The following is a 27,456-nucleotide window of genomic DNA, read 5'->3' as shown; positions in this document are numbered from 1 at the left end:
TATGTTGTTCTAACTGCCCCTCTGTTCTCTCCCCTTATAGGATCAGGGCAACTGCTTTGACACAAAATGGCCGACGTGGGTGCAGTTGCTGCTTCCTCTAAGGCAGTGGATCCCAAACTTTTTATAGTCCTGTACCCCTTCAAAGATGCAACCTCCAACTGCTTACCCCCTCTAGCACCAGGGTAAGCGCACTCTCAAATGTTGTTTTTTGCCATCATTGTAAGCCTGCCACACACACGCTATACAATACATTTATTAAACATAAGAATGAGTGTTTTTGTCACAACCCGGCTCATGGGAAGTGACAAAGAGCTCTTATAGGACCAGGGCCAAATAATAATATAATAATAATCAATAATTTTGCTCTTTATTTAGCTATCTTACATATAAGACTTTATTTGTTCATCAAAATTGTTAATAACTCACCACATGTTAATGAGAAGGGTGTGCTTGAAAGGATGCATATAACTCTGCAATGTTGGATTTTATTGGAGAGTCTCAGTCTTAAATAATTGTCCACACACAGTCTGTGCCTGTATTTAGTTTACGCCAGTGAGGGCCGAGAATGCACTCTCACATAGGTACTTGGTTGCAAAGGGCATCAGTGTCTTAACAGTGCAATTTGCCAAGGCAGGATACTCTGAGTGCAGCCCAATCAAGAAATCTGTCAGTGGCTTCTTATTAAATGCAATTTTCACAGAACCGCTTGTTGCAATTTCGATGAGACTCTCTTGTTCAGATATCAGTAAGTGGACTGGAAGCAAGGCATGAAAAGGATAAGAAATCCACTTGTTTGTGTCCTCCGTTTCGGGAAAGTACCTGCGTAATTGCGCACCCAACTCACTCAGGTGCTTCGCTATATCACATTTGACATTGTCCGTAAGCTTGAGTTCATTTGCACACAACAAATCATACAATGATGGAAAGATCTGTGTGTTGTCCTTGTTAATGCAGACAGAGAAGAGCTCCAACTTCTTAATCAAAGCCTCAATTTTGTCCCGCACATTGAACATAGTTGCGGAGAGTCCCTGTAATCCTAGATTCAGATCACTCAGGCGAGAAAAAACATCACCCAGTCATGCAAGCGGTGAGACAAGTGAAAATGATGGTCAGTAAAGAAAACTTTAAGCTCATCTCTCAATTTAAAAAAATGTGTCAATACTTTGCCCCTTGATAACCAGCACACTTCTGTATGTTGTAAAAGCATTACATGGTTGCTGCCCATATCATTGCATAGTGCATAAAATACACGAGAGTTCAGGGGCTTTGCTTTAACAAAGTTAACCATTTTCACTGTAGTGTCCAAAATGTCTTTCAAGCTGTCAGGCATTCCTTTGGCAGCAAGAGCCTCTCGGTCGATGCTGCAGTGTACCCAAGTGTTGTCGGGAGCAACTGCTTGCACGCGCGTTACCACTCCACTATGTCTCCTTGTCATGGCTTTTGCACCATCAGTACAGATACCAACACATCTTGACCACCAAAGTCCATTTGATGTCACAAAGCTGTTCAGTACTTAAAAAATATCCTCTCCGGTTGTCCTGGTTTCCAGTGGTTTGCAGAAGAGGATGTCTTCCTTAATTGACCCCCCATAAACATAACGGGCCATATACCAGGAGCTGTGCCAGGCCTGCCACGTCTGTTGACTCATCCAGCTGTAATGCATAGAATTCACTGGCTTGTATGCGAAGCAGTAATTGTTTCAAAAGATCTCCTGCAATGTCACTGATGTGTCGTGAAACAATGTTGTTTAATGAAGGCATTGTCTGTATAGTTTTTTTGGGCCTTTCCCCCTAGCATTCTTCCAGCCATACCTGCAGCAGCAGGAAGAATTAAGTCCTCCACAATAGTAAGGGGCTTGCCTGTCCTAGCCACTCGGTAGCTCACCATATAAGACTCTTCTAGCCCCTTCTTATTAATGGTATCTGTTGCTTTTATACATGTCTTACTACTCACAAGTCGTCTTAATTGTCGCTCAAAAAACTCCCTTGGCTTATTTTTCAAATTGGCATGTTTTGTTTCTATATGTCTGCGCAAGAGTGAAGGTTTCATCGAGTTGTGAGATAGTACTTTTGCACATATAACACACTGTGGCTGAGGAAAGGCACAACTCCCAAAATAAGTGAACCCCAAATCAATGTAGTTCTCATCATATTTCCACCTCTTCGATGGTCCAACGTCCCTGTCTGTTGTTCGGTGCTTTCCCGGGTAAGGGGGCAGTAGCTCTTCAGCTGCATCAGATTCACAACTGTCAGTGTCCATGCTAGCTGGGCTAACAACAAATGTAGAATTACTGATGCAAGCATTGGATGTGCTCGTGGAAGCAGACCAACTTGTGTCGTTGGCAGGTGCAGGTGTAGTACTGCTGGTAGTAGCAGTACTACCAGTAGAGCTGGTATGTGTCTCTATGGACGTGGGCCTTACTTTTTTAACCATTTATCCATTTTCGAGCAAACGGAATGAGCAGCAGCTACGTTTGGCTACATATGGACCGTTAGTGGAATTCCCACCAGAGAGTAACGGTTAATGTGATTGGATGTTAATTATTTGACTAGGCTACCTGTATTTGACATTGTGTTGTTATTTCGCTGAACACTAGATGGTTTAATTCGATTTTTGGCAGTGAAACGAGGCTACTCAGGTGAGATAAAAACCTCACCCAAATGTATAGCCCCGTTGGAAAATATAAACGGACTGTTTGAAAATGTGAAGACATTAAAAATATATATTTTTTAAATGTGAATCACATTTTTATTTGGCATACTCCCGACGGCATTGCGTGTACCCCTAGGAATACCTGCTCTAAGGTGATGACAAACGATGCATGTCTGCTGAGTCTGGTCAACACCTAGTCTAAAGATGAGTGGGTTGCTATTGTGATATCTGGGAATATAATGAGAGGAAACAGAAAGAGAGATGAAACCCTACTGTATCCGTTGTATTCACATCCATTTCCATTGTATCGAATTAATTCATTAAAGTCTACTGAAAGTGTCGTGCCTTGTTAGCGAGAAGCACAAGAAGACAGCTGCTTTAGAACCAAGTCTAATTCAGAGTACTTCATTCCATTCAAATCATTGCTAGGTTACCCAACAGTGGCTGTTCAGGCTTCCCCCCTATTGAATCTACCAGCAAGTATGGTCAAAACACAATGTCAAAGCTGACAACACTGTCCACAAACACCGTTACGAAACAGGGACATTTCCTCTACAGAAGGACGGAATAAAATGGAAATAATAACAGGAAGAAAAACCCATTTCGTACTCTGTGATCAAATGGTTTGGGGTCTAGAGGCCTTGTATCACCTGCAGCGATTCTCTCCTGAATGTGATGTGTTGCATTAAGCAAATTCTCTGTTTGATCAACCATTTATTCAACATCAGCACTCTAACAAACAAAGAGGATATTATGGATGACAAACGGGAAAACGTCCCTGTTTTGTAGGGTCAGGCGTATAAACAACACATGTCCTGTAATGTCTATGTTGATCCAACAGCTTCCAGCTGGAAAGTACGGTGATTAAGTACATTTAAAAACAAAGGACAGATAATGAAACGATATAAACCATTTCAGGTCAATAGGATTTAAAGCATAGCACAGGTAAGCTGCCTGATTCATGGCAAAGAAAAAAGGTTGTCTCTAATAGGAAAGCGAACAATGGACCTGGACTAACAACGCAGTGCGGAGCAGGGCTTTTATTTATCAGAGGACACATTTCACATATCCACCTCAGGCTCCGGCTTATCCACCTACCTGGAAGTGGAGCCCACAGGGACTGTCGCCATGAAAGCGAAAACCTTTCTTCAAGCTCTAGGGCTGCAGGCCCTGCTGTCTGATATGCATTAAAGACCCTGCTGTCTGATATGCATTAAAGACTCTGCTGTCTGATATGCATTAAAGGCCCTGCTGTCTGATATGCATTAAAGGCCCAGCTGTCTGATATGCATTAAAGGCCCAGCTGTCTGATATGCATTAAAGGCCCTGCTTTAGGCCCAGTTGTCTGATATGTATTAAAGGCCCTGCTTTAGGCCCTGCTGTCTGATATGCATTAAAGGCCCTGTTGCAGGCCCTGCTGTCTGATATGCATTAAAGGACAATTGAAAACACAACATAAGCAAATATCCTTCTGAGAATGAATAAACTACTGCTTAAAGATCTCCATCACTGTACAGTGTGTCTTCCATTATATGTTGTTTTTCCCACAGATTCATCCAGATTCATCCTTGAACGACATGTACGGATGTTTATAAATATTCGCTATACAAATACATTTCTCAAGGTCTCTCCTTTGACTGCATGTTATCAATGAAGGAATGATGTCCTCCCTCTATTCCGTCAACAGCCAGAGAAATGCTAGGTCACAGGAAATGGCTCTCCTCTCACATCGCTCCCCTGGCTGAACCACCTTTAATGCGTCCCTGTGGGACACGGTGGATATGGCAGCACATGGCATTCCACTGGTTCAAAGTAGAGCTGATAAAGGCTCCAAGAGAGACGTTGACTCCCTGATGGGGAGAGAGAGAGAGAGAGAGAGAGAGAGAGAGAGAGAGAGAGAGAGAGAGAGAGAGAGAGAGAGAGAGAGAGAGAGAGAGAGAGGCCATCTGGCCGTCAGCGGGGTAGTCGGGAGACACCTTCATACCACTGCTGTCCCTTACTGTAATACCACTGATATCGCTTACTGATACCACTTACTGTAACACCACTGATATCCCTTACTGTAATAGCACTGATTTCCCTTACTGTAACACCATTGCTATCCCTTACTGTAATACCACTGATATCCCTTACTGTAATACCACTGATATCCTTTACTGATACCACTTACTGTAACATCACTGATATCCCTTACTGTAATACCAATGATATCCCTTACTGTAAAACCACTGATATCCCTTAGTATAATACCACTGATATCTAGAATGAACACATGGCAATGTCTTCATCATATACTACTTCATAATATGCTGCTATATTTGCCATGACTCTCAATATATCACACAAAGCCAAGGTAATTTTATTGAAACTGTGGTGAAATGCAGGATGCTGAAGGATCTCAACTGAGAAGTGACTATTCTTTGAGGAGTATGGATGAATGGCATATGCCATCCATTGTTGAAAGCACTTGACTCTGAGATTGCAAAGGGAATGTTGACTGCTGTTAAAGCAACATTTGTGCGCAAACATGTGGAAAGGCTGAGAGACAGATCCATTATCCAACTGTTCCATGGACCACTACAGAAGAACCCACAATGCTGTTTCTTTTAAAGCCCATTCTGCAGCTGAAGGTGCTGTCTTAGTGTAGCAGAGTGGCAGGCTGATCAATAGTTTTGTTGTACAGTAGGGTGAATATTCTGACTCTCGTCTATATCACAGTCGAAGTTGTTCTCTTGTTGGCTTAAAGTTCACACAGGGAAGGTAGAGAAAATGATGGAGGGATGGACAGGGAGAGAGAGAGAGAAAGAGAGAGAGACAGAGAGACAGAGAGACAAACAGAGGGAGAGAGAGAGAGACAAACAGAGAGAGACAGAGAGACAGAGAGACAAACAGAGGGAGAGAGAGAGAGAGAGAGAGAGAGAGAGAGAGAGAGGGAGAGAGAGAGAGAGAGAGAGAGAAAGAGAGAGAGGGAACTGTGAGTGTGTATGAGAGACAGACATTCTGATATGGAGATGCCATCTGTCAATGTCAGGCGTGGATAGACAGTGCGTATTGACAAATGCCAAGGCAACCTGAAGATGGTAAATAATAAATAGCAGCCCAGATTGGAGCCCGAATCAACAGCACTCAATAGAACCAAAAGCCAACAGAACCACAAACGTTAGCTGTTTGCATTTAATGTCCTTAGCATTAGTGCATGGACAGGTATAGAAATGTAACATAAAAAAATGCCATTGCACTTAAAAGTTGATGGAAAACAGAAGATTCCATTTGGACCTTCCTTTGAATATTGGGTATTCATCATACAACATCCACTCCAACCAACCACACTTTAGTTGACTCAATCACACACTTTTCTCCATGATTCCAATATGTGGAGAGGTTCACCCACCGGGCTGGAGTGACAGACAGCTAACACACAGTTATATGGAGACGTACCTGAGCCTCTCTTGGACACTGTTTTGAAACCTCGGACCACAGCAGCATAGAGAAGAATCTGGAGTGTGATGGGAGCTTTCATTTTTCACCTGGCCAAGTGTCCTATGGGGTTAGAGGAGAGGAGAGAGAGGTTAGAGACTATCCATAAAGGTAAGAATAATGAACGAATCCTTTAGAGAAGATAATGCGCTTTGTAGAGAAAACATAAATCAAGAAACACACACTAAATCTAAACAGTCGTTTTTGTTTGTATGCCTCTAAAGAGCGAGCAAAGTACACCCCACCATTTTGAACGCAATAGATCACTTTAACTGGCTTCAACAGCTCCCTCACTCTTCCTAGACAGTCATTTTGTCTAAAGCACGGCGTACTATAGACCAGAATCATGACGGAACACCTCCTGTATTAGATTTGGAAGGGAAACGGTGGATCCTGAATATGTTGCTTCATGGTTTAAGGATGAAATACAACATAAAGAAGTAAATCATGATAGAGTATAACATCAAGGAAAACTTATTATTTGGAAATGGCAGCAATCATACAACTATTTAAGCCCACATACATTCCCTTATGCTTGCAATCATAAAAAAATATAAATAAATCTAAAACAGTGAAACAGCCCACTGGGCACAGATGTCAATTTAACATCTATTCCACGTTGGTTCAACGTTATTTCATTGAAATGACGTGGAAACAACATTGATTCAACCAGTATGTGCCCAGTAGGAATGGCTGTAAAACTAACAATCAATAACAAGAACCACTGAAGGGTGAGTGGAGGTACAGTATTTGTTATAGTGCCTTTTGAAAGTATTCAGACCCCTTGACTTCATCAACATTTTGTTTGGTTACAGCTTTATTCTAAAATTGATAAAATTGTTTTTTCCCCTCATCAATCTACACACAATACCCCATAATGACAAAGCAAAAGCTGGTTTTAAGAAATTGTTCTAAATTATAATAATAAAAAAAAACTGAAATATCACATTTGCAAAAGCATTCATTCCCCTTGCCGTTTTTCCTATTTTGTCCTAACCATAGTAAGATGTTATTTTCTTTGGTAGAGTAGGTCAGGGCATGATAGGGGGTGTTTTGTGTTTTTCCATGTTTTCTATATCTATGTTTAGTTCTAGTTTTCTATTTCTATGTTGGTTATTTTTTGGGATGATCTCCAATTAGAGGCAGCTGGTCCTCGTTGTCTATAATTGGAGATCATACTTAAGTAGGGTTTTTTTTCCACCTGTGTTTGTGGGTAGTTGTATTCTGTTTAGTCTATGTACCTGACAGAACTGTGAGCTGATCGTTTTCACTTTTGTTATTTTCTTTAGTGTTCTGAGTTTAAATACATTTCATCATGAGCACTCAATACGCTGCGCATTGGTCCCCTCTCTACAACAACCGTTACATACAACCGGTAATTTAAATAGATTTTTATTTGGTTTTCATGTAATGGACATATACAAAATAGTCCAATTTGGTGAAGTGAAATGAAAAAAATTACTTGTTTAAAAAATATTAAAAAAAGTTGTGCGTGCATATGTATTCACCCCCTTTGCTATGAAGCCCCTAAATAAGATTTGGTGCAACCAATTACCTTCAGAAGTCACATAATTAGTTAAATAAAGTCCACCTGTGTGCAATCTAAGTGTCACATGATCTGTCACATGATCTCAGTATAGAAACACCTGTTCTGAAAGGCCCCAGAGTCTGCAACACCACTAAGCAAGGGGCACCACCAAGCAAGCGGCACCATGAAGACCAAGGAGCTCTCCAAACAGGTCAGGGACAAAGTTGTGGAGAAGTACAGATCAGGGTTAGCTTATAAAAAAATATCTGAAACTTTGAACATCCCACAGAGCACCATTAAATACATTATTAAAAAATTGAAAGAATATGGCACCACAACAAACCTGCCGAGGGAGGGCTGCCCACCAAAACTCACGGACCAGGCAAGGGGAACAATAATCAGAGAGGCAACACAGAGACCAAAGATAATCCTGAAGGAGCTGCAAAGCTCCACAGCAGAGATTGGAGTATCTGTCCATAGGACCACTTTAAGCCGTACACTCCATAGAGCTGGGCTTTACGGAAGAGTGGCCAGAAAAAAAGCCATTGCTTAAAGAAAAAAATAAGCAACACGTTTTGTGTTCGCAAAAAGGCATGTGGAAGACTCCCCAAACATATGGAAGAAAGTACTCTGGTCAGATGAGAGTAACATTTTGCTTTTTGGCCGTCAAGGAAAACGCTATGTCTGGCGCAAACCCAACACCTCTCATTACCCCGAGAACACCATGCCCACAGTGAAGCATGGTGGTGGCAGCATCATGCTGTGGGGATGTTTTTCATCGGCAGGGATGGGAAGAATTGTCAGAATTGAAGGAATGATGGATGGCACTAAATAAAAGGAAATTCTTGAGGGAAACCTGTTTCAGTCTAACAGAGATTTGAGACTGGGGCGGAGGTTCACCATCCAGCAGGACAATGACCGTAAGCATACTGCTAAAGCAACACTCGAGGGGTTTAAGGGGAAACATTTAAATGTGTTGGAATGGCCTAGTCAAAGCCCAGACCTCAATCCAATTGAGAATCTGTGGTATGACTTAAAGATTACTGTACACCAGCGGAACCCATCCAACTTGAAGGAGCTGGAGCAGTTTTGCCATGAAGAATGGGCAAAAATCCCAGTGGCTAGATGTGTCAAGCTTATAGAGACATACCCCAAGAGACTTGCAAAAGGTGGCCATACAAAGTATTGACTTGGGGGGTGAATAGTTATGCACACTCAAGTTTTCAGTTTTTTTGTCTTATAAAAAACAAATTGCATCTTCAAAGTAGTAGGCATGTTGTGTAAATCAAATGATACAAAACCCCCAAAAAATACATTTTAATTCCAGGTTGTAAGGTTTGGGGTCACTTAGAAATGTCCTTGCTTTTGAAAGAAAAGCAATTTTCTTGTCTATTAAAATAACATCAAATTGATCAGAAATACAGTGCAGACACTGTTAATTTTGTAAAAAAAAAACAATTTTGGGCGCCCATTATCAGCAACCATCACTCCCGTGTTCCAATGGCACATTTTGTTAGCTAATGCAAGTTTATAATTTTAAAAGGTTAATTGATCATTAGAAAACCCTTTTGCAATTATGTTAGCACAGCTGAAAGCTGTTGTTCTGATTAAAGAAGCAATAAAACTGGCCTTCTTTAGACTAGTTGAGTATCTGGAGCATCAGCATTTGTGGGTTCGATTACAGGCTCAAAATGGCCAGAAACAAAGAACTTTCTTCTGAAACTCGTCAGTCTATTCTTGTTCTGAGATGAAGGCTATTCCATGCGAGAAATCGCCAAGAAACTGAAGATCTCATAGAACGCTGTGTACTCCTCCTTTCACAGAGCAGCGCAAACTTGCTCTAACCAGAATAGAAAGAAGAGTGGGAGGCCCCGGTGCACAACAGAGCAAGAGGACTAGTACATTAGAGTGTCTAGTTTGAGAAACAGGCGCCTCACATGTCCTCAACTGGTAGCGTCATTAAATAGTACCCGCAAAACACCAGTCTCAACATCAATAGTGAAGAGATGACTCTGGGATGCTGGCCATCTAGGCAGAGTTCCTCTGTCCAATGTCTGTGTTATTTTGCCCATTTTAATATTTTATTTTTATTGGCCAGTCTGAGATATGTATTTTTCTATGCAACTCTGCCTGGAAGGCCAGCATCCCGGAGTCACCTCTTCACTGTTGATGTTGAGACGGGTACTATTTAATGAGTTGAGGACTGCCAGTTGAGGACTTGTGAGGCATCTGTTTCTCAAACTAGACACTCTAATGTACTTGTCCTCTTGCTTAGTTGTGCACCGGGGCCTCCCACTCCTCTTTCTATTCTGGTTAGAGCCAGTTTGCGCTGTTCTGTGACAGGAGTAGTACACAGCATTGTACGAGATCTTCAGTTTCTTGACAATTTCTTGCATGGAATAGCCTTCATTTCGCAGAACAAGAATAGACTGATGAGTTTCAGAATAAAGTTATTTGTTTCTGGCCATTTTGAGTCTGTAATCGAACCAACAAATGCTGATGCTGCAGATACTCAACTAGTCTAAAGAAGGCCAGTTTTATTGCTTCTTTAATCAGAACAACAGTTTTCAGCTGTGCTAACATAATTGCAAAAGGGTTTTCTAATGATCAATTAGGCTTTTAGAATGATAAACTTGGATTAGCTAACACAATGTGCCATTGGAACACAGGAGTGATTGTTGCTGATAATGGGCTTCTGTACACCTATGTAGATATCCCATTAAAAATCAGCCATTTGCAACTACAATAGTCATTTACAACGTTACCAATGTCTACACTGTATTTCTGATCAATTTTATGTTATTTTAATGGACAAAAAATGTGCTTTTCTTTCAAAAGCAAGGACATTTCTAAGTGACCCCAAACTTTTGAACGGTAGTGTTAGTATTCAGGCCCTTTACTCAGTACTTTGTAGAAGCACCTTTTGCAGCGATTACAGCCTCAAGTCGTCTTGGGTATGACGGTACAATCTTGGCACACCTGTATTTGGGGAGTTTCTCTCATTATTCTCTGCAGATCCTCTCAAGCTCTGTCAGGTTGGATGGGGAGCCTTGCTCCACAGCTATTTTCAGGTCTCTCCAGAAATGTTCGATCGGGTTCAAGTCCGGCCTCTGGCTGGGCCACTCAAGGACATTCAGAGACTTATCCCGAAGCCACTACAGCGTTGTTTTGGCTGTGTACTTAGGGTTGTTGTCCTGTTGGACTGTCGCCCCAGTCTGAGGTCCTGAGCGCTCTGGAGCACGTTTTCATCAAGGATCTCTCTGCACTTTGATCTGTTCATCTTTGCTTCAATTCGGAATAGTCTGCCAGTCCCTGCCGCTGAAAAACATCCCCACAGCATGATGCTGGCACCACCATGCATCACTGTAGGGATGGTGCCAGGTTTCCTCCAGACGTGACGCTTGGCATTCAGGCCAAAGAGTTTAATCTTGGTTTCATCAGACCAGAGAATCTTGTTTCTCATGGTCTGAAAGTCTTTAGGTGCCTTTTTGCACTCTCCAAGTGGGCTGTAATGTGCCTTTTACTGAGGAGGGCTTCTGTTTGGCCAGTCTACCATAAAGCCCTGATTGGTGGAATGCTGCAGAGATGGTTGTCCTTCTAGAAGGTTCTCCCATCTCCACAGAGGAACTCTAGAGCTCTGTCACAGTGACCATCGGGTTCTTGGTCACTTCCTGACCAAGGTCCTTCTCCCCCGATTGCTCAGTTTGGTCGGCGGCCAGCTCTAGGAAGAGTCTTGGTGGTTCCAAACTTCTTCCATTTAAGAATAACGGAGGCCACTGTGTTCTAGTGGAACTTCAATGCTGCAGAAATGTTTTGGTACCCTTCCCCAGATCTGTGCCTAGACACAATCTTGTCTCGGAGCTCTACGAACAATTCCTTCGACCTCATGGCTTGGTTTTTGCTCTGACATGCACTGTCAACTGTGGGACCTTATATAGACAGGTGTGTGCCTTTCCAAATCATGTCCAATCAATTTAATTTACCACAGGTGGAATCCAATCAAGTTCTAGAAACATCAAGGATGATCAATGGAAACAGGATGCACCTGAGCTCAATTTTGAGTCTCATAGCAAAGGGTCTGAATACTTATGTAAATAAGGTATTTCTGTTTTTTCGTTTAATACATTTGCAAAAATGTCTAAAAACCTGTTTTCGCTTTGTCATTATGGGGTATTGTGTGTAGATTGCTGAGGATTTTTTATTTATTTAATCAATTTTAGTTGATTAAATAAATCAATTTTAGCACTGTATGTATGTAGGTCTATTGTAAGGCTATGTGTCAAAACACACCAGGTAAAAGGTCATGAGTAAAAGATTCTGAAGGTCAATTACATCCAATCAACATATTGAAGGTGGATTATACAAGATAGTAGAAGTAGAAGGCACCCTTGCACGATTTTCTATTTCTTTTAAAATAAGTTGAAATTGAAAAAAACCTTTGATGTTCACACATGTATTTGTTTGATTTACAACTGCACAGGACCCTACAAAAAAACTTTTAGGGCCTGGACAAAAAAGGCTTTTTTGACCACTCAGATCAGCTCTGAAAAAGATCTGATGGGAAAAGATCAGATGTGATTGGTCAAAATACGAATTAGTTGAAAAAAGATGAGAATTGGGCTGCCTGTGTAAACACAGCTGTTGTTTTGAATGAGATGTGGCATTCAGATTACGCCACGTGCAAATAATTTAATCATCATTTACTCATCTGGATCATAGATCAAAACGGGGAAAACAAATATTTGATATCATGTTCTGCAGCTGCCTACACATCTGCAATCGGGGCGGCAGCGTGTGGTTAGAGCGTTAGACTAGTAACCGAAAGGTTGCAAGATCGAATCCCTAAGCTGACAAGGTACAAATCTGTCGTTCTGCCCCTGAACAAGGCAGTTAACCCACTGTTCCTAGGCCGTCATTGAAAATAAGAATTTGTTCTTAACTGACTTGCCTAGTTAAATAAAGGTAAGATAATATGCCTTTTAAATAAATTATGCCAGTATACAAATCCATTCTCCAAAGGTTGTATTTTTATTCCTCTCTTTAAGGATTTATCATCATGCACCCATATAAAATGAACTCCATCAAAGAAGAAGCTGTGTCAAAGTAGTGAGTAATAATATATCTGGCTTTGATGCCATGCTAACTAACATGTTAACTTCACCCGGTCCCTAATCCTTCACATAATCAATTCTAATCTGAATTCCTCTGGGTGTTAGGCCACTGTTTTGGGGGTGGTTGTATGATCTAGCAACCAATAAAGAAGCAGCCCAAAGACTGCCAATAATCTCAAGAGGCAAGCTCCCTCATTTCAATGCCTGTCAATTCAATTGACATGTGGTAGCTTCCAATGTTTAAAAACTTCACGTTGCCATTTAGTACCCAACAAAGACACAACACAGAATCACAACACAGAATCTGGAGGGGGGAACCCGGTAAACCACAATAAGCCTGAGGAGACAGTGTTAGTGTGTCAGTTCCAGATTAGACTGCAGCCAAGGATGACGACACCACCATAAACCACCCCGTTATGAAAGGGCCATTGTAGCGCCGGGCGCTAGTTGGCTAACGACGCTTCACAAGTCTCCCCTCACTACACTAAAACGATAAAACAACACCCAAATTTTATCATTTTAATTAGCATTCTCTCTCGTGTCGCTACAAACATTACCACCAAAGATACTCTTGATGTGGTCCCTCTCTTACAAACAGAGCACACAATGATTAAATAGATACATTCGCCTAGGATTACTAGCCTCCTGTGATAACTGTGATTGGGCGCCAGTGCATGGCATGTAAATGATGTTGCCATTTCAAAGACCCAATCATGGACACTCTTACTGACAGCTGTGGCTGCTATGCGTGATGTATTGTTGTCTCTACCTTCTTGCCCTTTGTGCTGTTGTCTGCGCCCAATAATGTTTGTACAATGTTCTGTGCTGCTACCATGTTGTGCTGCTGCCATGTTGTGTTGCTACCATGTTGTTGTCATGTGTTGCTGCTATGCTGTGTTGTTGTCTTAGGTCTCTCTTTATGTAGTGGTGTGGTGTCGCTCTTGTTGTGATGTGTGTTTTGTCCTATATTTTTATTTTATTTTGACATTTTTAATCCCAGCCCGCGTCGCCACAGGAGGCATTTTTCCTTTTGGTAGGACGTCATTGTAAGTAAGATTTTGTTCTTACTGACTTGCTTAGTTAAATAAACATGAAATAAATACAAAATATTTTAAAAAGAAGATGAAGGTACATGGTGTTCAACGCGATAGAGGTACTTGAAGTTGGTGCTATTGAATAATAACCCTGAATAACAATAGAGGTGTATTTGTCTACCTCAGTGCATCGTTACTGATGAGCGAACAAGTTGTCTGCAGGTGCTATTGCAGCAGACTGATCATAGTCCAGAGTATATCAAAAACAGAATAAATAAGGGATTATAGGATTAAACATATGACAGAATTCAAAATATTACCATAATACGTTCCTGGAACTGCAAGCTCACTACTGTAGCAGCGGTTTGGATTGAAAATGCAAGGTGGATATTTAGTTGTTCCGTGATACATAGATAGGTCTGTTTAATTGTGAATAGGTCACTAAAACAGTCATTCCTAGGTTATTACTGTGTAATGACCATTTACCATGCCATTGCTTAGTAAACAGCTGGGAAACTATGTGCCGTAAAATTAAGTGCTATAAAACATTTACCATCATAATTCTCATAATCAGTGACTTCAAGTGGATCCTGGTTAATATGTGAATATCAACCTCTTGTGATTTCAGAGTGTGTTTTCCCCAATACTGAGAGGAGAGAATCAAGTGCTAGCTATTTACACAGCCCACAGTGTGGGAGGGGAGCATGAGAATTGACATGAGCTCCGTGTTGTAGTGCAGTGTAGCCTACTACCCCCCTGATGCAGCGATCCATGACGCAAGCAAACAAGCAACTCACTGATGGTCCATAACCATTGAATTAGCAGGGTCTGCAAAAGGAGGAAGCTCCTTAGAATCTACTGTCGACTGCAGTTGTTGTCCAGTTGATTTTCCTCATACCCCTACCTCCTTGTCTCTTAGTCCCTGTCTATTAGTCCCTGTATTTATCCCCCGCTGGATTCAACCAAATTCAATTACTGTCTTAAAGGTTCTGCCAGAGAAGGGCCCTTTCTCACTAGTGCCTCTTACTAGAGGAGCACCAGCACAGAATAATGTGTCTTCTAACAACCCCTCCCTCTTTTCTCCATCTCCTCGTCCTCGTCCCCCTCTCTCCGTAGAGGAGCAGAGGAAAAAACCTTATCTGCCTGCTGCCTTTGCAAGTTATTAACATTTCTATTTGTGAGAAACAGTTGCAATCACTTATACCCTCAACATACCTACATCCACACACTCTGCACACAGAATTATTCCTAGGGTTGCAAAATTCTTGCAAAGTTCAATAAATTCCCTGGTTTTCTAGAAATCCTGGTTGGAGGATACCAGATTTTGTGCTTATTCCCGCCTGATTCCGGGGATCCTCCAACTGGGATTTTGTGAAAACCAGAGAATTTATTAAACGTTCGCAGAATTTTGCAACCCAAATTATTCAATTTCAGAATATCTGATCCCCCCCATCCACCATCATACTGCTGATACAGAAAGGAGTGGAGTATATGGAAAAGTTTGGAGGAGATATCAGGTGCCATGCCAGGAGAGCCCGTGTGGCTCAGTTGGTAGAGCATGGTGTTTGCAACGCCAGGGTTGTGGGTTTGATTCCCACGGGGGACCAGTACGGAGAAAAAAAATGAAGAAAAAAAAGTATGAAATGTATGCATTCACTACTGTAAGTTGCTCTGGATAAGAGCGTCTGCTAAATGACTAAAATGTAAAGGGCGAGAGAGAGAAAGGACAGTTTGTCTGTATGCTGCCAGGAACTTCCTAAAGGACATACATTATTAACTATTCCCAATTCAAGCTGTTCCATGAACTATACACTCTCTCCCTGAACACACTTTAACCCTTGGCCTACAATTGCCGCGCCCCTGTGGAAATCGAATTAACATCATTGAAAAAGTCACCATCAAAATACGCCTGTTTAAGCTAGAGATACAGTATTTGTTTTTTTTGTTGCATGGGCTGCCTCTCAATCCACTGCATCTGTCACGGCTGTCGAAAGGATCGGACCAAAGTGCAGCGTGGTTGTAGTTCCACATTTCAAAACGCAATAACTGAATTTACAAAACAACAAACCGTGACGCAGAGCGAAACAAACACTACTCAAAAGATAATCACCCACAAAACCCGGGAAGAAAAACCCCTACTTAAATATGATCTCCAATCAGAGGTAACGAGGACCAGCTGCCTCCAATTGGAGATCAACCCAAAAAACAACAACATAGAAATAGAAAAACTAGAACTTAAACATAGAAATAGAAAACATAGAAAAACACAAAACACCCCCTGTCACGCCCTGACCTACTCTACCATAGAAAATTACATCTTACTATGGTCAGGACGTGACAGCATCTGCCGATATTGCCCTTCCGCATCTGCAGTGGAAGGTGGCAGAGCTAGAGTCCAGGGTAACTACTGATTGATCTAAGGACTGTAACTTATAGGTTTCCAGGTGCTACAATCAGGGTTGTTTCAGTGGAAGCCAGTTATGAGTCTGTATTGCTGGGGAGCATGACTCACTAACGCCCTTGAGTTCAACAGCCCTGCTTAGTTCCTCCCTGGCAATCGCTATAATGAATATCGCTGATTGGCTGGGCAGTGCACACACCTGGGTTCCCATGTAGAAATCAGACCCCAGGATTGTAATCAGCTGGACTGTGGACCTGAAAAGCTGTGCATGCTGTTATAGTGTAGGTCCCAGGGCTTCCAGTTCCACCACGGACCGGAAACAGCACGAAACAGCATGAAATAGAGTACAATGCCTCTTTGTGGCTGGCACCATTCTCTACCACTGCACGTAACTAGTGTGACACCTTGTTGAAAACTTGAATCCTTTGCAGAAAGCGAAGGCACCACAGGTGGGTCAATACTTGAGGTTGAAATTTCTCATGAGGTGCAAGGTATTGTATTTTACCTGAAAATTGTGAAATAACACCTTTTTGCTACCACTTCTATGAGTGACATGTTCTAATAGAGTCAAGTTAACCAATTTAAAAATCACAGCCAATTTCCTTCTACATGGTGTCAAAATAGAAAATGATATACTTGTTTCCACTTCCACTCTGTCTCTCCTTTTGAATCATGCAGCGAGGGGAAAAGTTCTCTAATTGGTGAATGATTTGCATCATTTGTATTCTTCTGTGAAGCCAGAGATAGTGATGCAACTGTGAGCCAGTGGGCTCAAGTCTCCCGGCCATTGGGGTTCAGGGTTAATAAGCAGGAGGTGCAGAGCACTGTTCTAACACCACCTGCTGCAGCTTCCCAGAAATGGCCCCTCAGCTTATTTAGATGAATCACCTAGAGAAGTCCTGTGTGACACAATCAGTGGATTGGACCCCAAAATGGCCACCTCATGAGGCAATAAGGACTTCATTTCCCATAAGCGCTTTGTGTGCCAGGCAAGGAGTACTATTGCTGCCAATTAAATAGACTTGATGCAGAGGTGAAGGACTGTATTCTGACAATATGAGAACTGCTGGTCACGTGGCCAGGACAGAGGGAGACTTTATTTTGAGTGAATCACAGAGAGAATGGGGAGAGGACAATTTACAGGCAGCTTGCTATTTTCTCTTGTGGAGAAAAGACACAGAGCAATCTGACCCGATTTGTCCACTTCTGAAATAACAGTGAGAGTGATGTCTGTAACAAGTCCCCCGTTCCCACCTGACAAGAACAAGACTTACTCTCTGCTGTTTCAGCGAAGTCTAAAACAAAGTTTTATATACCCTTAATCATTGGCAATTCATTGCCCTTAGTGGTTGTAATTTTCCTTGGTTCAAGCTAAGAAGCTTTTAAAGTCAACATGAATGAAGTTTTAATTTCATAATGTACCTCAACGCTACAGTGATTAAATGCATGGCAATGATGCTAGATCTCAAGCATTACCCGTCACCTCTCCAAAAAGCTTCCAGGAAGGCAGCAGTGCTCAGTCAGTACCGATATTCACTTTGGAGGTGACAGGAGATAGCTATACATAATCAGCAACACAGCACACACACCACATAGCCCTAATTTGAAATCCAATTCACTACAGATTCATCCCCCCCATCCTTATCAACCTCTGCTACCTCTCTGCTCTGCTCTACCAATCGTTTCAGCTCAGTAAAACCTGAGAAAACAGGACCTGTAGGACTCCTGTTCAATCCCCCTCAGATCTCTGACCTGCCTGCTAACGCCCTCTGTATCCCAGCTCGGCCCAGCCATAGCCGAGCGGCAGGGAAATAAAGATAAAACTAATGAAGCCTTCTTATTGGATAGGCCGTGGCGGGGGAGGGGGCTCAGGGGTCCAGGGGAGAGCCCGGCTGTAGCCCCGTCCTGAGGATGAAAACGGAGGCTGCTGAGGACAAGAGAGAGGGAAGGGAGGAGGGGATAAATCATCCCCAGGAGGAGAAGAGGAGTGAGAAGAGAGCAGAGTTTCTGTCAGTACTGTAGCCTCCCCTCCACACCGACCGCATGTTTAATAAAAGATAAGCCATCCATCTCAAATCTCTCCTCCAAACACACAGTACAGCTCAGACCGCTCGCTCGCTGCACCACTATTGAAATTGCACACCTGCATTATTCAGGCAACGCATTAGGCTTTATGGCCCATTCTTTCCCCTTGCTGAGCAAGACTCAGCTCAACCCTTTGACATGGAAATGACAGAGCTGTTCAGACATAGTTTACAACCCCAAAATCACAGTTTCAATAAACCTTAACCTGCTATGAGAGCTCACCACACTAAACAAGTATGTTGATTCATATAGAATTGTCCATGAGCAAAGTATATAGAAAGATAGTATATTGTATAAGAGAACTTCATTTCCCCTGAGTTCTGTCAACAGTACAAATAATAATATTATATTCTATAGGAAGGAGCACTTCATTTCTCTTGAGTTCTGTCAACAGTACATAGAAAGATATAATATTGTATAAGATAACTTCATTTCTCCAGAGGTCTGTCAACAGTACATGAAAGATATTATATTCTATGAGAGAACTTCATTTCTCTTGAGTTCTGTCAACAGCACAAAGATATTATACTGTATGAGATAATTCATTTATCTTGAGTTCTGTCAACAGCTCAAGATATCATACTGTATAAGAGAACTTCATTTCTCTTGAGTTGTGTCAACAGTATAAAGAAAGCTATGATATTGTATAAGATAACTTTATTTCTCATATTGTACAAGATAACTTTATGTTAACAGTACAAATAAATATAGTACAGTATATTGTATAAGATCACTTCTACTGAGTTCCGTTAACAGTACAAAGAAAGATATTATAGTGTACAAGAGCACTTCATTTCTCCAGAGTTCTGCAAACTTTTCCAGAAAAGGAGAGAGACCAACCTATCCAGCAGCCGTCACCTGTCTCCGTTTTATCCCGCCATCCAAAGTCCCCTCCATCCACTACACTTGACACCAAGAGAAACCTCTTCAGATCCAATCATCCCACTCAAATGGGACTTGACACTGTTCCCTACTGAGGGCCAATCTAGTTGGGAGGAGACACCCACCCCTCCACTCCACTCATTAAAGGAGAGGGGGGGGGGGATATGGCTGACAGGCAGGCAGGTAGGTGGGACGAGGGCCAAGGAGGAAGTAGCTGGAAGCCAGGATGATTGATACAAGGCTGTCTTCTAGAGCTGGTATACTGCTCCATCATCCATCAGTAGGATCAACTCAGTCTGCTGGGGAGGAAACTGAAACACAGCAGCTGGTGAACTGTGAAACAGACTTCTACTACTGTTATTCCAAAGGATATGCACACTGATGACTGCAGTAGATTGCATGTGTTAGGGTGGTGGGAGGAGGAGGGATAGGGCGAGAGGCGGCGAATTGTAAAATTGGCTGGCTACAAGTACTACAGTATAAGAATAGGTCCCATTCCTAGGAGTACAATAGCTCCTAATGCTAATTTCTATTGTCAGATGACTTTTGTGCCTATATATGCATTATATAATCCTGTAACATCGTGAGGCTTCCCGTGATAGATCCCAGCTTCCTCTGAGCATGGCTGGAAAGTGGACTTACTGGTCTTCATTATTAACATGTAAACATAAATGGAAGGTTGTTACTCAACATACACATGTAACAATTCCCCCATTCCCTCAACTGGATGAAGATAAGCATGCCTGAAACTGGAGGCTTATTGAACCACTGCCCTCACGTTCACATTTAAAAAGCCAAAACACTGTAGAGCCACAAGGGCGTCACATGATGGTCTCAGAGGGTACAGCCCCAGGGGGAGCGGAACACGGAACTAGAACTCCAGCCACCTAACAACCGGTTCAATGGCTCGCTCAATGGAAAACAGAGGGAAAAGACACAGTAAGAACCCAAGGCAAAAAAAGGTCAATTTGTCTGCTGAAAAGTCAACCCGAAGAACCAGACAAGTGTTGCGGCTGAAAGAGCCAGGCAGTGGGGAGGGAAAACTGTGTTGGAGTTACTATAGACCTGAATTTGCAGACTGGCATGTCTCTCTCTCTCCCTCTCTCTCTCTCTCTCTCTCTCTCTCCCTCTCTCTCTCTCAATCCCTCTCTCTGTCAATCCCTCTCTCTCGCTCTCTCCCTCTCTCTCTCTCTCTCTCTCTCTGTCCCTCCCTTTCGCTCTCTCGCTCCCTTTCTCTCTCTCTCTCTCTCCCGCTCTCCCTGCCTCCCTCCTTCCTATCAGTACCCCCTCAGCCTACTATTTGCTGCTCTGATTGTATCATCTCTGAGTGGCACCATGTCCTGAAATGGAGCCAGCACCAGCAATCAAGACTAAACTGACAGGATAAGGATGATTGGAAGGGAGGGGTCTAGTTATCATGGAGAGCATGACAGGAACAACACATATTTACTGCATTGACAAACAATGTCGGAAAAAACACTCCATGTGAGGAAGGCGGGATTCAATATCGGTGGACAAGGAGAGCCGACTCCCCAGGCCCTTCTCATAAAGTGGCCCAATAAATCAGGGCCTATTGAGGGCCACTCTCGCTGGGGTTGGTGGGGATATGTGGAGGGCCCATGGAGAACGCTGGCTCTTCGCAGTCGAATTCGCAGTTGACACAGCAGCAGCATTCTGGGTAAGAAACAGGGCCCATAAATAATATGACATTCACATCTAGACCACAGCTCTGGTGTTTGTTTAGCAACACAACTACAGTAATGTGTTCCCCTTTGCCATTGACTAGCCTAGGGTGAAAAATACATGAAATTAACAACACAGTGTTGTGAATGAGGAGTCTTAAGAAACGGCATGTGAACACATGCTCTCTGTGTAATTGGACACTTCTCTCTTGAGGATATATCATTGGTCAGGAACGCTGAGTCGGTGCATGTTGTCTTCTACTTCTTGTATTGGAAAGACATTCAGCTGGCAGCACAATATATCCAAGGTCTCTGTTCATTTTAAACGCAGGCAGGTTGTGAGGAAAGGTTTATCTCTGTGGTAATGCGCTGTGTGTCACTACGGAGTCTTCATGAATGGGTCGGCAGAGCTCCAAATGGAGAAGGGACAAATTGAAGGAAAAATTGCCCATTTTGCTTTTTACCCGCATGACAATTTCCATCTCCTTTCACACGCCTATCTCCCAACTATCTAAAACACATCGACTTCATCCTCTAAGCAGTCTATGCTCCTTTAGGATCACATGCAAACATTGCAGGGATACAGCTTTGGGGGAAAAGGGGTGAAAATGATAATTCCATCATCCAGGCCAGCTTCTGGACTGCACGCTCTATCTCTGACAAACCATCAGCTTTTTATTTTCCTTGCCTCAAGCTTTCAAAAAAATAGATAGAAGGAAGAAAAAAAATTGATTACACCTTAGAATGCAATTTCATCAGTGGGGAGTAGGACTACACTTTCATCGCTTCAATCTTTATTTCAGTGTGTGAAACAATTGACCAGTTTTTCATCTTCTAGCAGTTCCTCTGGGAGGTTCCCCATATGTTTCCTGAGCTACAATATAAGCAGACAGTTGGAAAACGATTACATTATGACTTTTATGTAGCTACATTAGCTTGTCTCTGTTATGATAGGGCTGCCAAAACACTCAAAGGCTAAATAAAGTCAAGCGGCTGATTCCATGGTTGGATGTGTACCATACACTCACACTGCCTACCTTATAGAGAGATAGAAGCTTGGATAGCTTCATTTCTGTAGAGAGATGGTATTTTTTTCTCTTGATCTGAGATCGCCTTATCTAAAGAAATAAGAGAGAAAATGTGTTTTGCTGTTGGCCTCCACTGAATGATAATCAGACAGAGGGCTTTGAGAAGAGCAGTGGAGAGCTGTAGGGCCACAATTGTATAGAGGGGCCTATTTTGAAGCACAAGTGTTTTTATAAAGACTACATCCCTCCAACAAAGTCTGTTTAGATGATTTCAATTTCCAAGGGTTCCTTTTAGTTCCCTCTCTGCTACTCAGAAAGATATTTCTAATGAATTGTAGCAGCATGAATGTGACAGTACAGACAGGCTGAAACAGTGACTTGGTATTCATACAGCTGCCTTGTCTTAGATGTTCTATGGGCTCAGTGACTGATGCTTGGACATCTAGTAATCTACCTGATCTATCAAACATGTCTTTACATGGAGAGAATGCTGCCAGCGAAAATAAATAGCTCAGTGTCAGATCAATAGCCTCTGATTGCTTTAATGTGGATCTAGGATTTTTTTTAAATACTTGGGCGGAAAAGAGGCTGAAAACTCATCTAGGGAATTGGATTTCTTTCAAGATTTCTTTTGGGAAGGCTTTCCACTAGATGTTGGAACATTGCTGCGGGGACTTGCTTCCACTCAGCCAGAAGAGCATTAGTGAGGTCGGGCATTGATTTTGGGCGATTAGGACTGGCTCACAGTCGGCATTCCAATTCATCCCAAAAGTGTTCGATGGGGTTGAGATCAGGGCTCTTTGCAGGTCAGTCAAGTTCTTCCACACCGATCTCGATAAACCATTTCTGTATGGACCTCGCTTTGTGCACGGGGTCATTGTCATGCTGAAACAGGAAAGGGCCTTCCACAAAATGTTGCCACAACGTTGGAAGCACAGAATAGTCTAGAATGTCATTGCAAGATTTCCCTTCACTGAAACTAAGGGTCCTAGCCCGAACCATGAAAAACAGCCTCAGACCATTATTCCTCCTCCACCAAACTTTACAGTTGGAACTATGCATTGGGGCAGGTAGTTGTCTCCTGGCATCCACCAAACCCAGATTCGTCCGTCGGACTGCCAGATGGTGAAGCGTGATTCATCACTCCATAGAACGCATTTCCACTGCTCCAGAGTCCAATTGCAGCGAGCTTTACACCACTCCAGCCGACACTTGGCTCTGCGCATGGTGATCTTGCTCGACCATGGAAACCCATTTTAATGAAGCTCCCGACAAACAGTTATTATGCTGACGTTGCTTCCAGAGGCAGTTTGGATCTCGGCAGTGAGTGTTGCAACCAAGGACGACGGTCCCATTCTGTGAGCATGTGTAGCCTGCCACTTTGCGGCTGAGCCGTTGTTGCTCATAGACGTTTCCACTTCACAATAACAACCCTTGCAGTTGACCGGGGCAGCTATAACAGGGCAGAAATTTGACTAATTGTTTTGTTGGAAGTCAAGTAGAAAGTCAAGTTGAAAGTCACTGAGCTCTTCAGTGAGGCTATTCTACTTCCAATGTTTGTCTATTGAGATTGCATGGCGGTGTGCTCAATTTTATACACCTGTCAGCAACGGGTGTGCCTGAAATAGACAAATCCACAAATTTTAAGGGGTGTCCACATACTTTTGTACCTACAGTGAATAGTGTATTTAATGGCTTACAATTAGTATTCTATAGGCTTACAACCCACTGGGCAAAAACAGGTTGAATCAACATTGTTTACAAGTGGAAAACTGCTTGGATTTGCAAAAAGTAATCACCTTAAAGGATTCTTTTTTTTTACCCAACTTTTAACCTAAATCCAATGACATGGTGACAATTTTTATGGTCTCTCTCTCGCCATCATTCTCTCCCTCTCTCTCTTGATCTCTCTCTCTCTCCCTCTTCGTCTCTCTCTCTCTCTCTCTCTCTCCCTTACTCTCTCTTTTCTCACATTCTTTCTTTCTCTCTATTTCCATCCCTCCTCTCAATCCCAACCATCTCTCGCCCTCCCTAGCTCCCTCTCTCTCCCCCTTCTCTCTCTTCCTTCTCTCATTCCTTCTCCCCTCAAAGCCAGTGTTCTTTCATTTCCATCAGAGTCTTATTAATGTAATCTAATAACAACGATAAAGGCGCCCCTTCCCTCAGTGCCTCCCTCACAAATCCTAACCAATTGTTCCAATCACTCCTCAGCACTGAGCCAATGTTCCATAGCCAGACACCCTTATTTCCCACAACATTAATGAAGTCCATCATTTGAAAGCCTTTGACTCTCTCTCTGCCACTTGACTGCAGGTTGGGGGTGGAGCCTCGGTTACAGCTCCTTGAAAATGAAAAGTATCAATCAAGGAGGAGATCAGTGGTTGTGATGGCTCCCCTGAACATATGCAGATGCTAACCAGAATGCATGCATGCAACCAATGTGATAATGAGCCCGGAAATCTCCGGTGCTGTCTTGTGGTCCTTCAAATCATACATTTGGATGCTTATTTTGTCATTACTGGACATACAGTATTACAAATACACATTATATTTGAATGATGTGCGTGTTAATGTAACAAAATGCAACTAATGCAGGACCATGACCTGCATCACATTGTTATTTGAAATGGATGAATCATTATAATCTGAATAGCGTCTATATTGTCAAGTCTCTATATCAATGACTGTGAGAAGCATTCGAGCCAGCTCAATATCTGACCACAGGGCCTTCCTTCCCACTGGGCACAGACGTCAATGAAATGTCTATTCCATGTTGGTTCAACGTCATTTCATTGAAACGACTTGGAAACAACGTTTATTCAACCAGTGTATGCCCAGCGGGTTAAGAAGCATGTCTTCTGCAACGTTGCTGCTGTGTTTGAATCAACCCAAAGGAATTGAGTGAAAGCAGCAGGAGACGCATTGAAAATCGTTTTGTCCTGTGTGCCTTGAGCAACTTCATTTCTCTCCCTTGGTCCTGTATTGATGATCGGGTTTCAATATACACTTGGCATACATCTTGACTGCACACGATATAGGCTAGCTAGAGCAAAATTGCATGTCCAGCCAAATAAAGTGAATTTGACCGTTTTGGTGCAGTAGGTCTGCTTGAGGCAGACACCTGTGTTGTAACCTACACATGCAGGGGTGTATTCACTAGGAACCAAACAGAACCAAACGGAAGCAAACGGAACGAAACGGGGAGGGACCTGCCTGGATTTGTCCAATAGAAACTCTTGCTTTAGTCCAAACTGTTTGCAACGGTTTGGACTAATGATTACACCACAGGTTAATGCTCTTCTCTTCAAACTGTCGACTCTCTGGGAGCTGTCATTTCAGCACCACGGGTTAAACAGCACTTGAATGTTGCTTATGTCGACCTTGTCATCTTTTCGGGGGTCTGGGATGTGAGAGAAACGGTGCATCCATTATCCCTTCACCGGCCCATATGCATTGACGGCACAGTGGCTAAAACCTAGTAGTTTAGCGGGTAATCCAAGATCCAAATCGTAATTTTCCTGAGCTATGTGTCAGTCACTTTCATTTCAAGGTGGAATTCACTGGTGACCTATTCGCACACTTCAAATGAACGAACAGATCAATGCCGCGCGCGTCTTCCAATGATTTTGGGATTTAGTTCACCATCTGCAGCTGAGGATGGACACACGCATCTTTCCAGCGCCACACAACTTTGCAACCTGCCGTTACGCCATAGTCTAAACAGGCTATATCTTAAATTCCCTATCTGTTGAAATATCCTATTTGTAAAATATATTAAAGGTAACACAACTACAGCTAACGGTTTGCATATAATGAGCCTACATATATATATATATTTCCATCATGGACACACACAAGCACGCACTAACGCGAACGCACACACACACATATATGCACGCACACACTTTATGATCAGAGACATGATCGTTTCACTCTTGCCATAAAATCTTTCTATTTTTCAGCAATAATGTGCCATTGCTGCAGTGCACATTTATTTTCACTGAGTTACAACTTTTAACAGATATAAATCTGTTCAAATCAATTACAGTACGCTGATCAAGCAGCGAAATGTAGCCTATTACAGTAGGCTTATCAAGCAGCGAAATGTAGCCTATTACAGTAGGCTTATCAAGCAGCGAAATGTAGCCTATTACAGTAGGCTTATCAAGCAGCGAAATGTAGCCTATTACAGTAGGCTTATCAAGCAGCGAAATGTAGCCTATTACAGTAGGCTTATCAAGCAGCGAAATGTAGCCTATTACAGTAGGCTCATCAAGCAGCGAAATGTAGCCTATTACAGTAGGCTTATCAAGCAGCGAAATGTAGCCTATTACAGTAGGCTCATCAAGCAGCGAAATGTAGCCTTTGCGCAATGAACATTACACAATTTCAAACATCCCCAAAGAGTGCTCTAGTGCCCAACGCATCCGAATCTATGCGTAACGAGCTGAAGAAACGAAAATTCCTCACAATGCGCATAAACTGCTGCGAGGTGGAGAACTCGGGGACTAAAGGCACAGCTACTATAGAAGGAGCTCATTCAAATTGCTACATATAACATTCAGGTTTCACAAAAAATCGGAATGTTTTTATGGTAAGAAAGTAGAATAGCCTCCTGACCATAGAACCAATGTGTTGCATTGAGTACATGTAAATGTTTTAATCAAGAAACTTTATATCGCTGCACTGACAATAAAACATATGAACTTACCCACAAGCAGTTTCCAAAATGATCCTATTCCACTGTCAGTTCAGATCATAAAAGCTCACCATCACTATGCCGGTGTAGGCTAATGCTAATAACACGCCTCGTCTCCTTATACAACGGTCGTTGAACAATATGCCTAATACACAGCTATCCCATTCACGCAAAGGCCAAGTTGTCCACAGGGAGGTCTAATCCAAAGAACATATGCATATCATTTGCTTTTTTCAGTGCCGAATAAAAAAGGTGCAGATGATCACTTGAAAATAATATTGAGACCGGCGGCGGTGGGAAAATCTACTATGATAGGAGAAAAAGGTTGACATATAATGAAGGAGAAAATCAAACATTCCAGACTGCCGATCCTTGGTTATAAATAGTCACCCAAACCTCTCCGCTGCGAAACACACAATTTCTCCACCCAAAAAACTCGTGTGGTCCTCACAGGCTGCAGCGCGGCAGAGAGCTATCTATAATGTAGGCTATATTTCACAAGTATTCTGTAATACCACATCCGATTAGGTTTTCCTTCAGCGTACCGCTATGCGAACACTCACAATCCGAGTTTGATGGATCCGTCCTCCAAGTCCAAGAGCCCGCGCAGTCCTCGTGCACCAACAGACGCACCGGTGGAAAAATTCCGTGGATGGAGAAAACAGATGCGCATACAGTCCAAATATGAAACGAGAAATACAGGTCTGAATTGTATTTTCCTTGCAGTTAATTTGCATTTAGTGGTGCATTTCCAGACACCATATTAATTCCCCCGCCCTCGCTAGATCGCAGTCACTATGTGGACGGGTAGGCAATGCAGTTCTCAAGTTTAAAGATAGACGTACTGCCGCCCAATGGAAAACAAATGATAAGATTC

General features: G+C 42.5%; 1 protein-coding gene across 5 annotated transcripts in view; it reads right to left on the bottom strand.

The window, feature by feature from the left end:
* Positions 1 to 27,178, bottom strand: part of LOC115179295 (interleukin-1 receptor accessory protein-like 1) — a 355,734-nt gene extending 328,556 nt beyond the window's left edge. For 4 of the 5 annotated variants that reach the window (XM_029740686.1, XM_029740691.1, XM_029740690.1 and 1 more), the window contains exons 1-2: positions 26,592 to 27,134; positions 6,091 to 6,192 (exon numbers count right to left, since the gene is read on the bottom strand). In XM_029740686.1, coding sequence (XP_029596546.1) covers positions 6,091 to 6,172 — 82 coding nt within the window. In that variant the 5' untranslated portion in view covers positions 6,173 to 6,192; positions 26,592 to 27,134. The other variant, XM_029740689.1, reaches the window with a different exon arrangement.
* Between the last annotated feature and the right edge of the window lie 278 nt (positions 27,179 to 27,456).

The sequence above is a fragment of the Salmo trutta genome, chromosome 39 (genome assembly GCF_901001165.1).
Source record: "Salmo trutta chromosome 39, fSalTru1.1, whole genome shotgun sequence".
NCBI classification, from domain to species: Eukaryota; Metazoa; Chordata; class Actinopteri; order Salmoniformes; family Salmonidae; genus Salmo; species Salmo trutta.
Note: the sequence above shows the minus strand (reverse complement) of the source record. Positions and strands in the feature narration are given on the sequence as shown.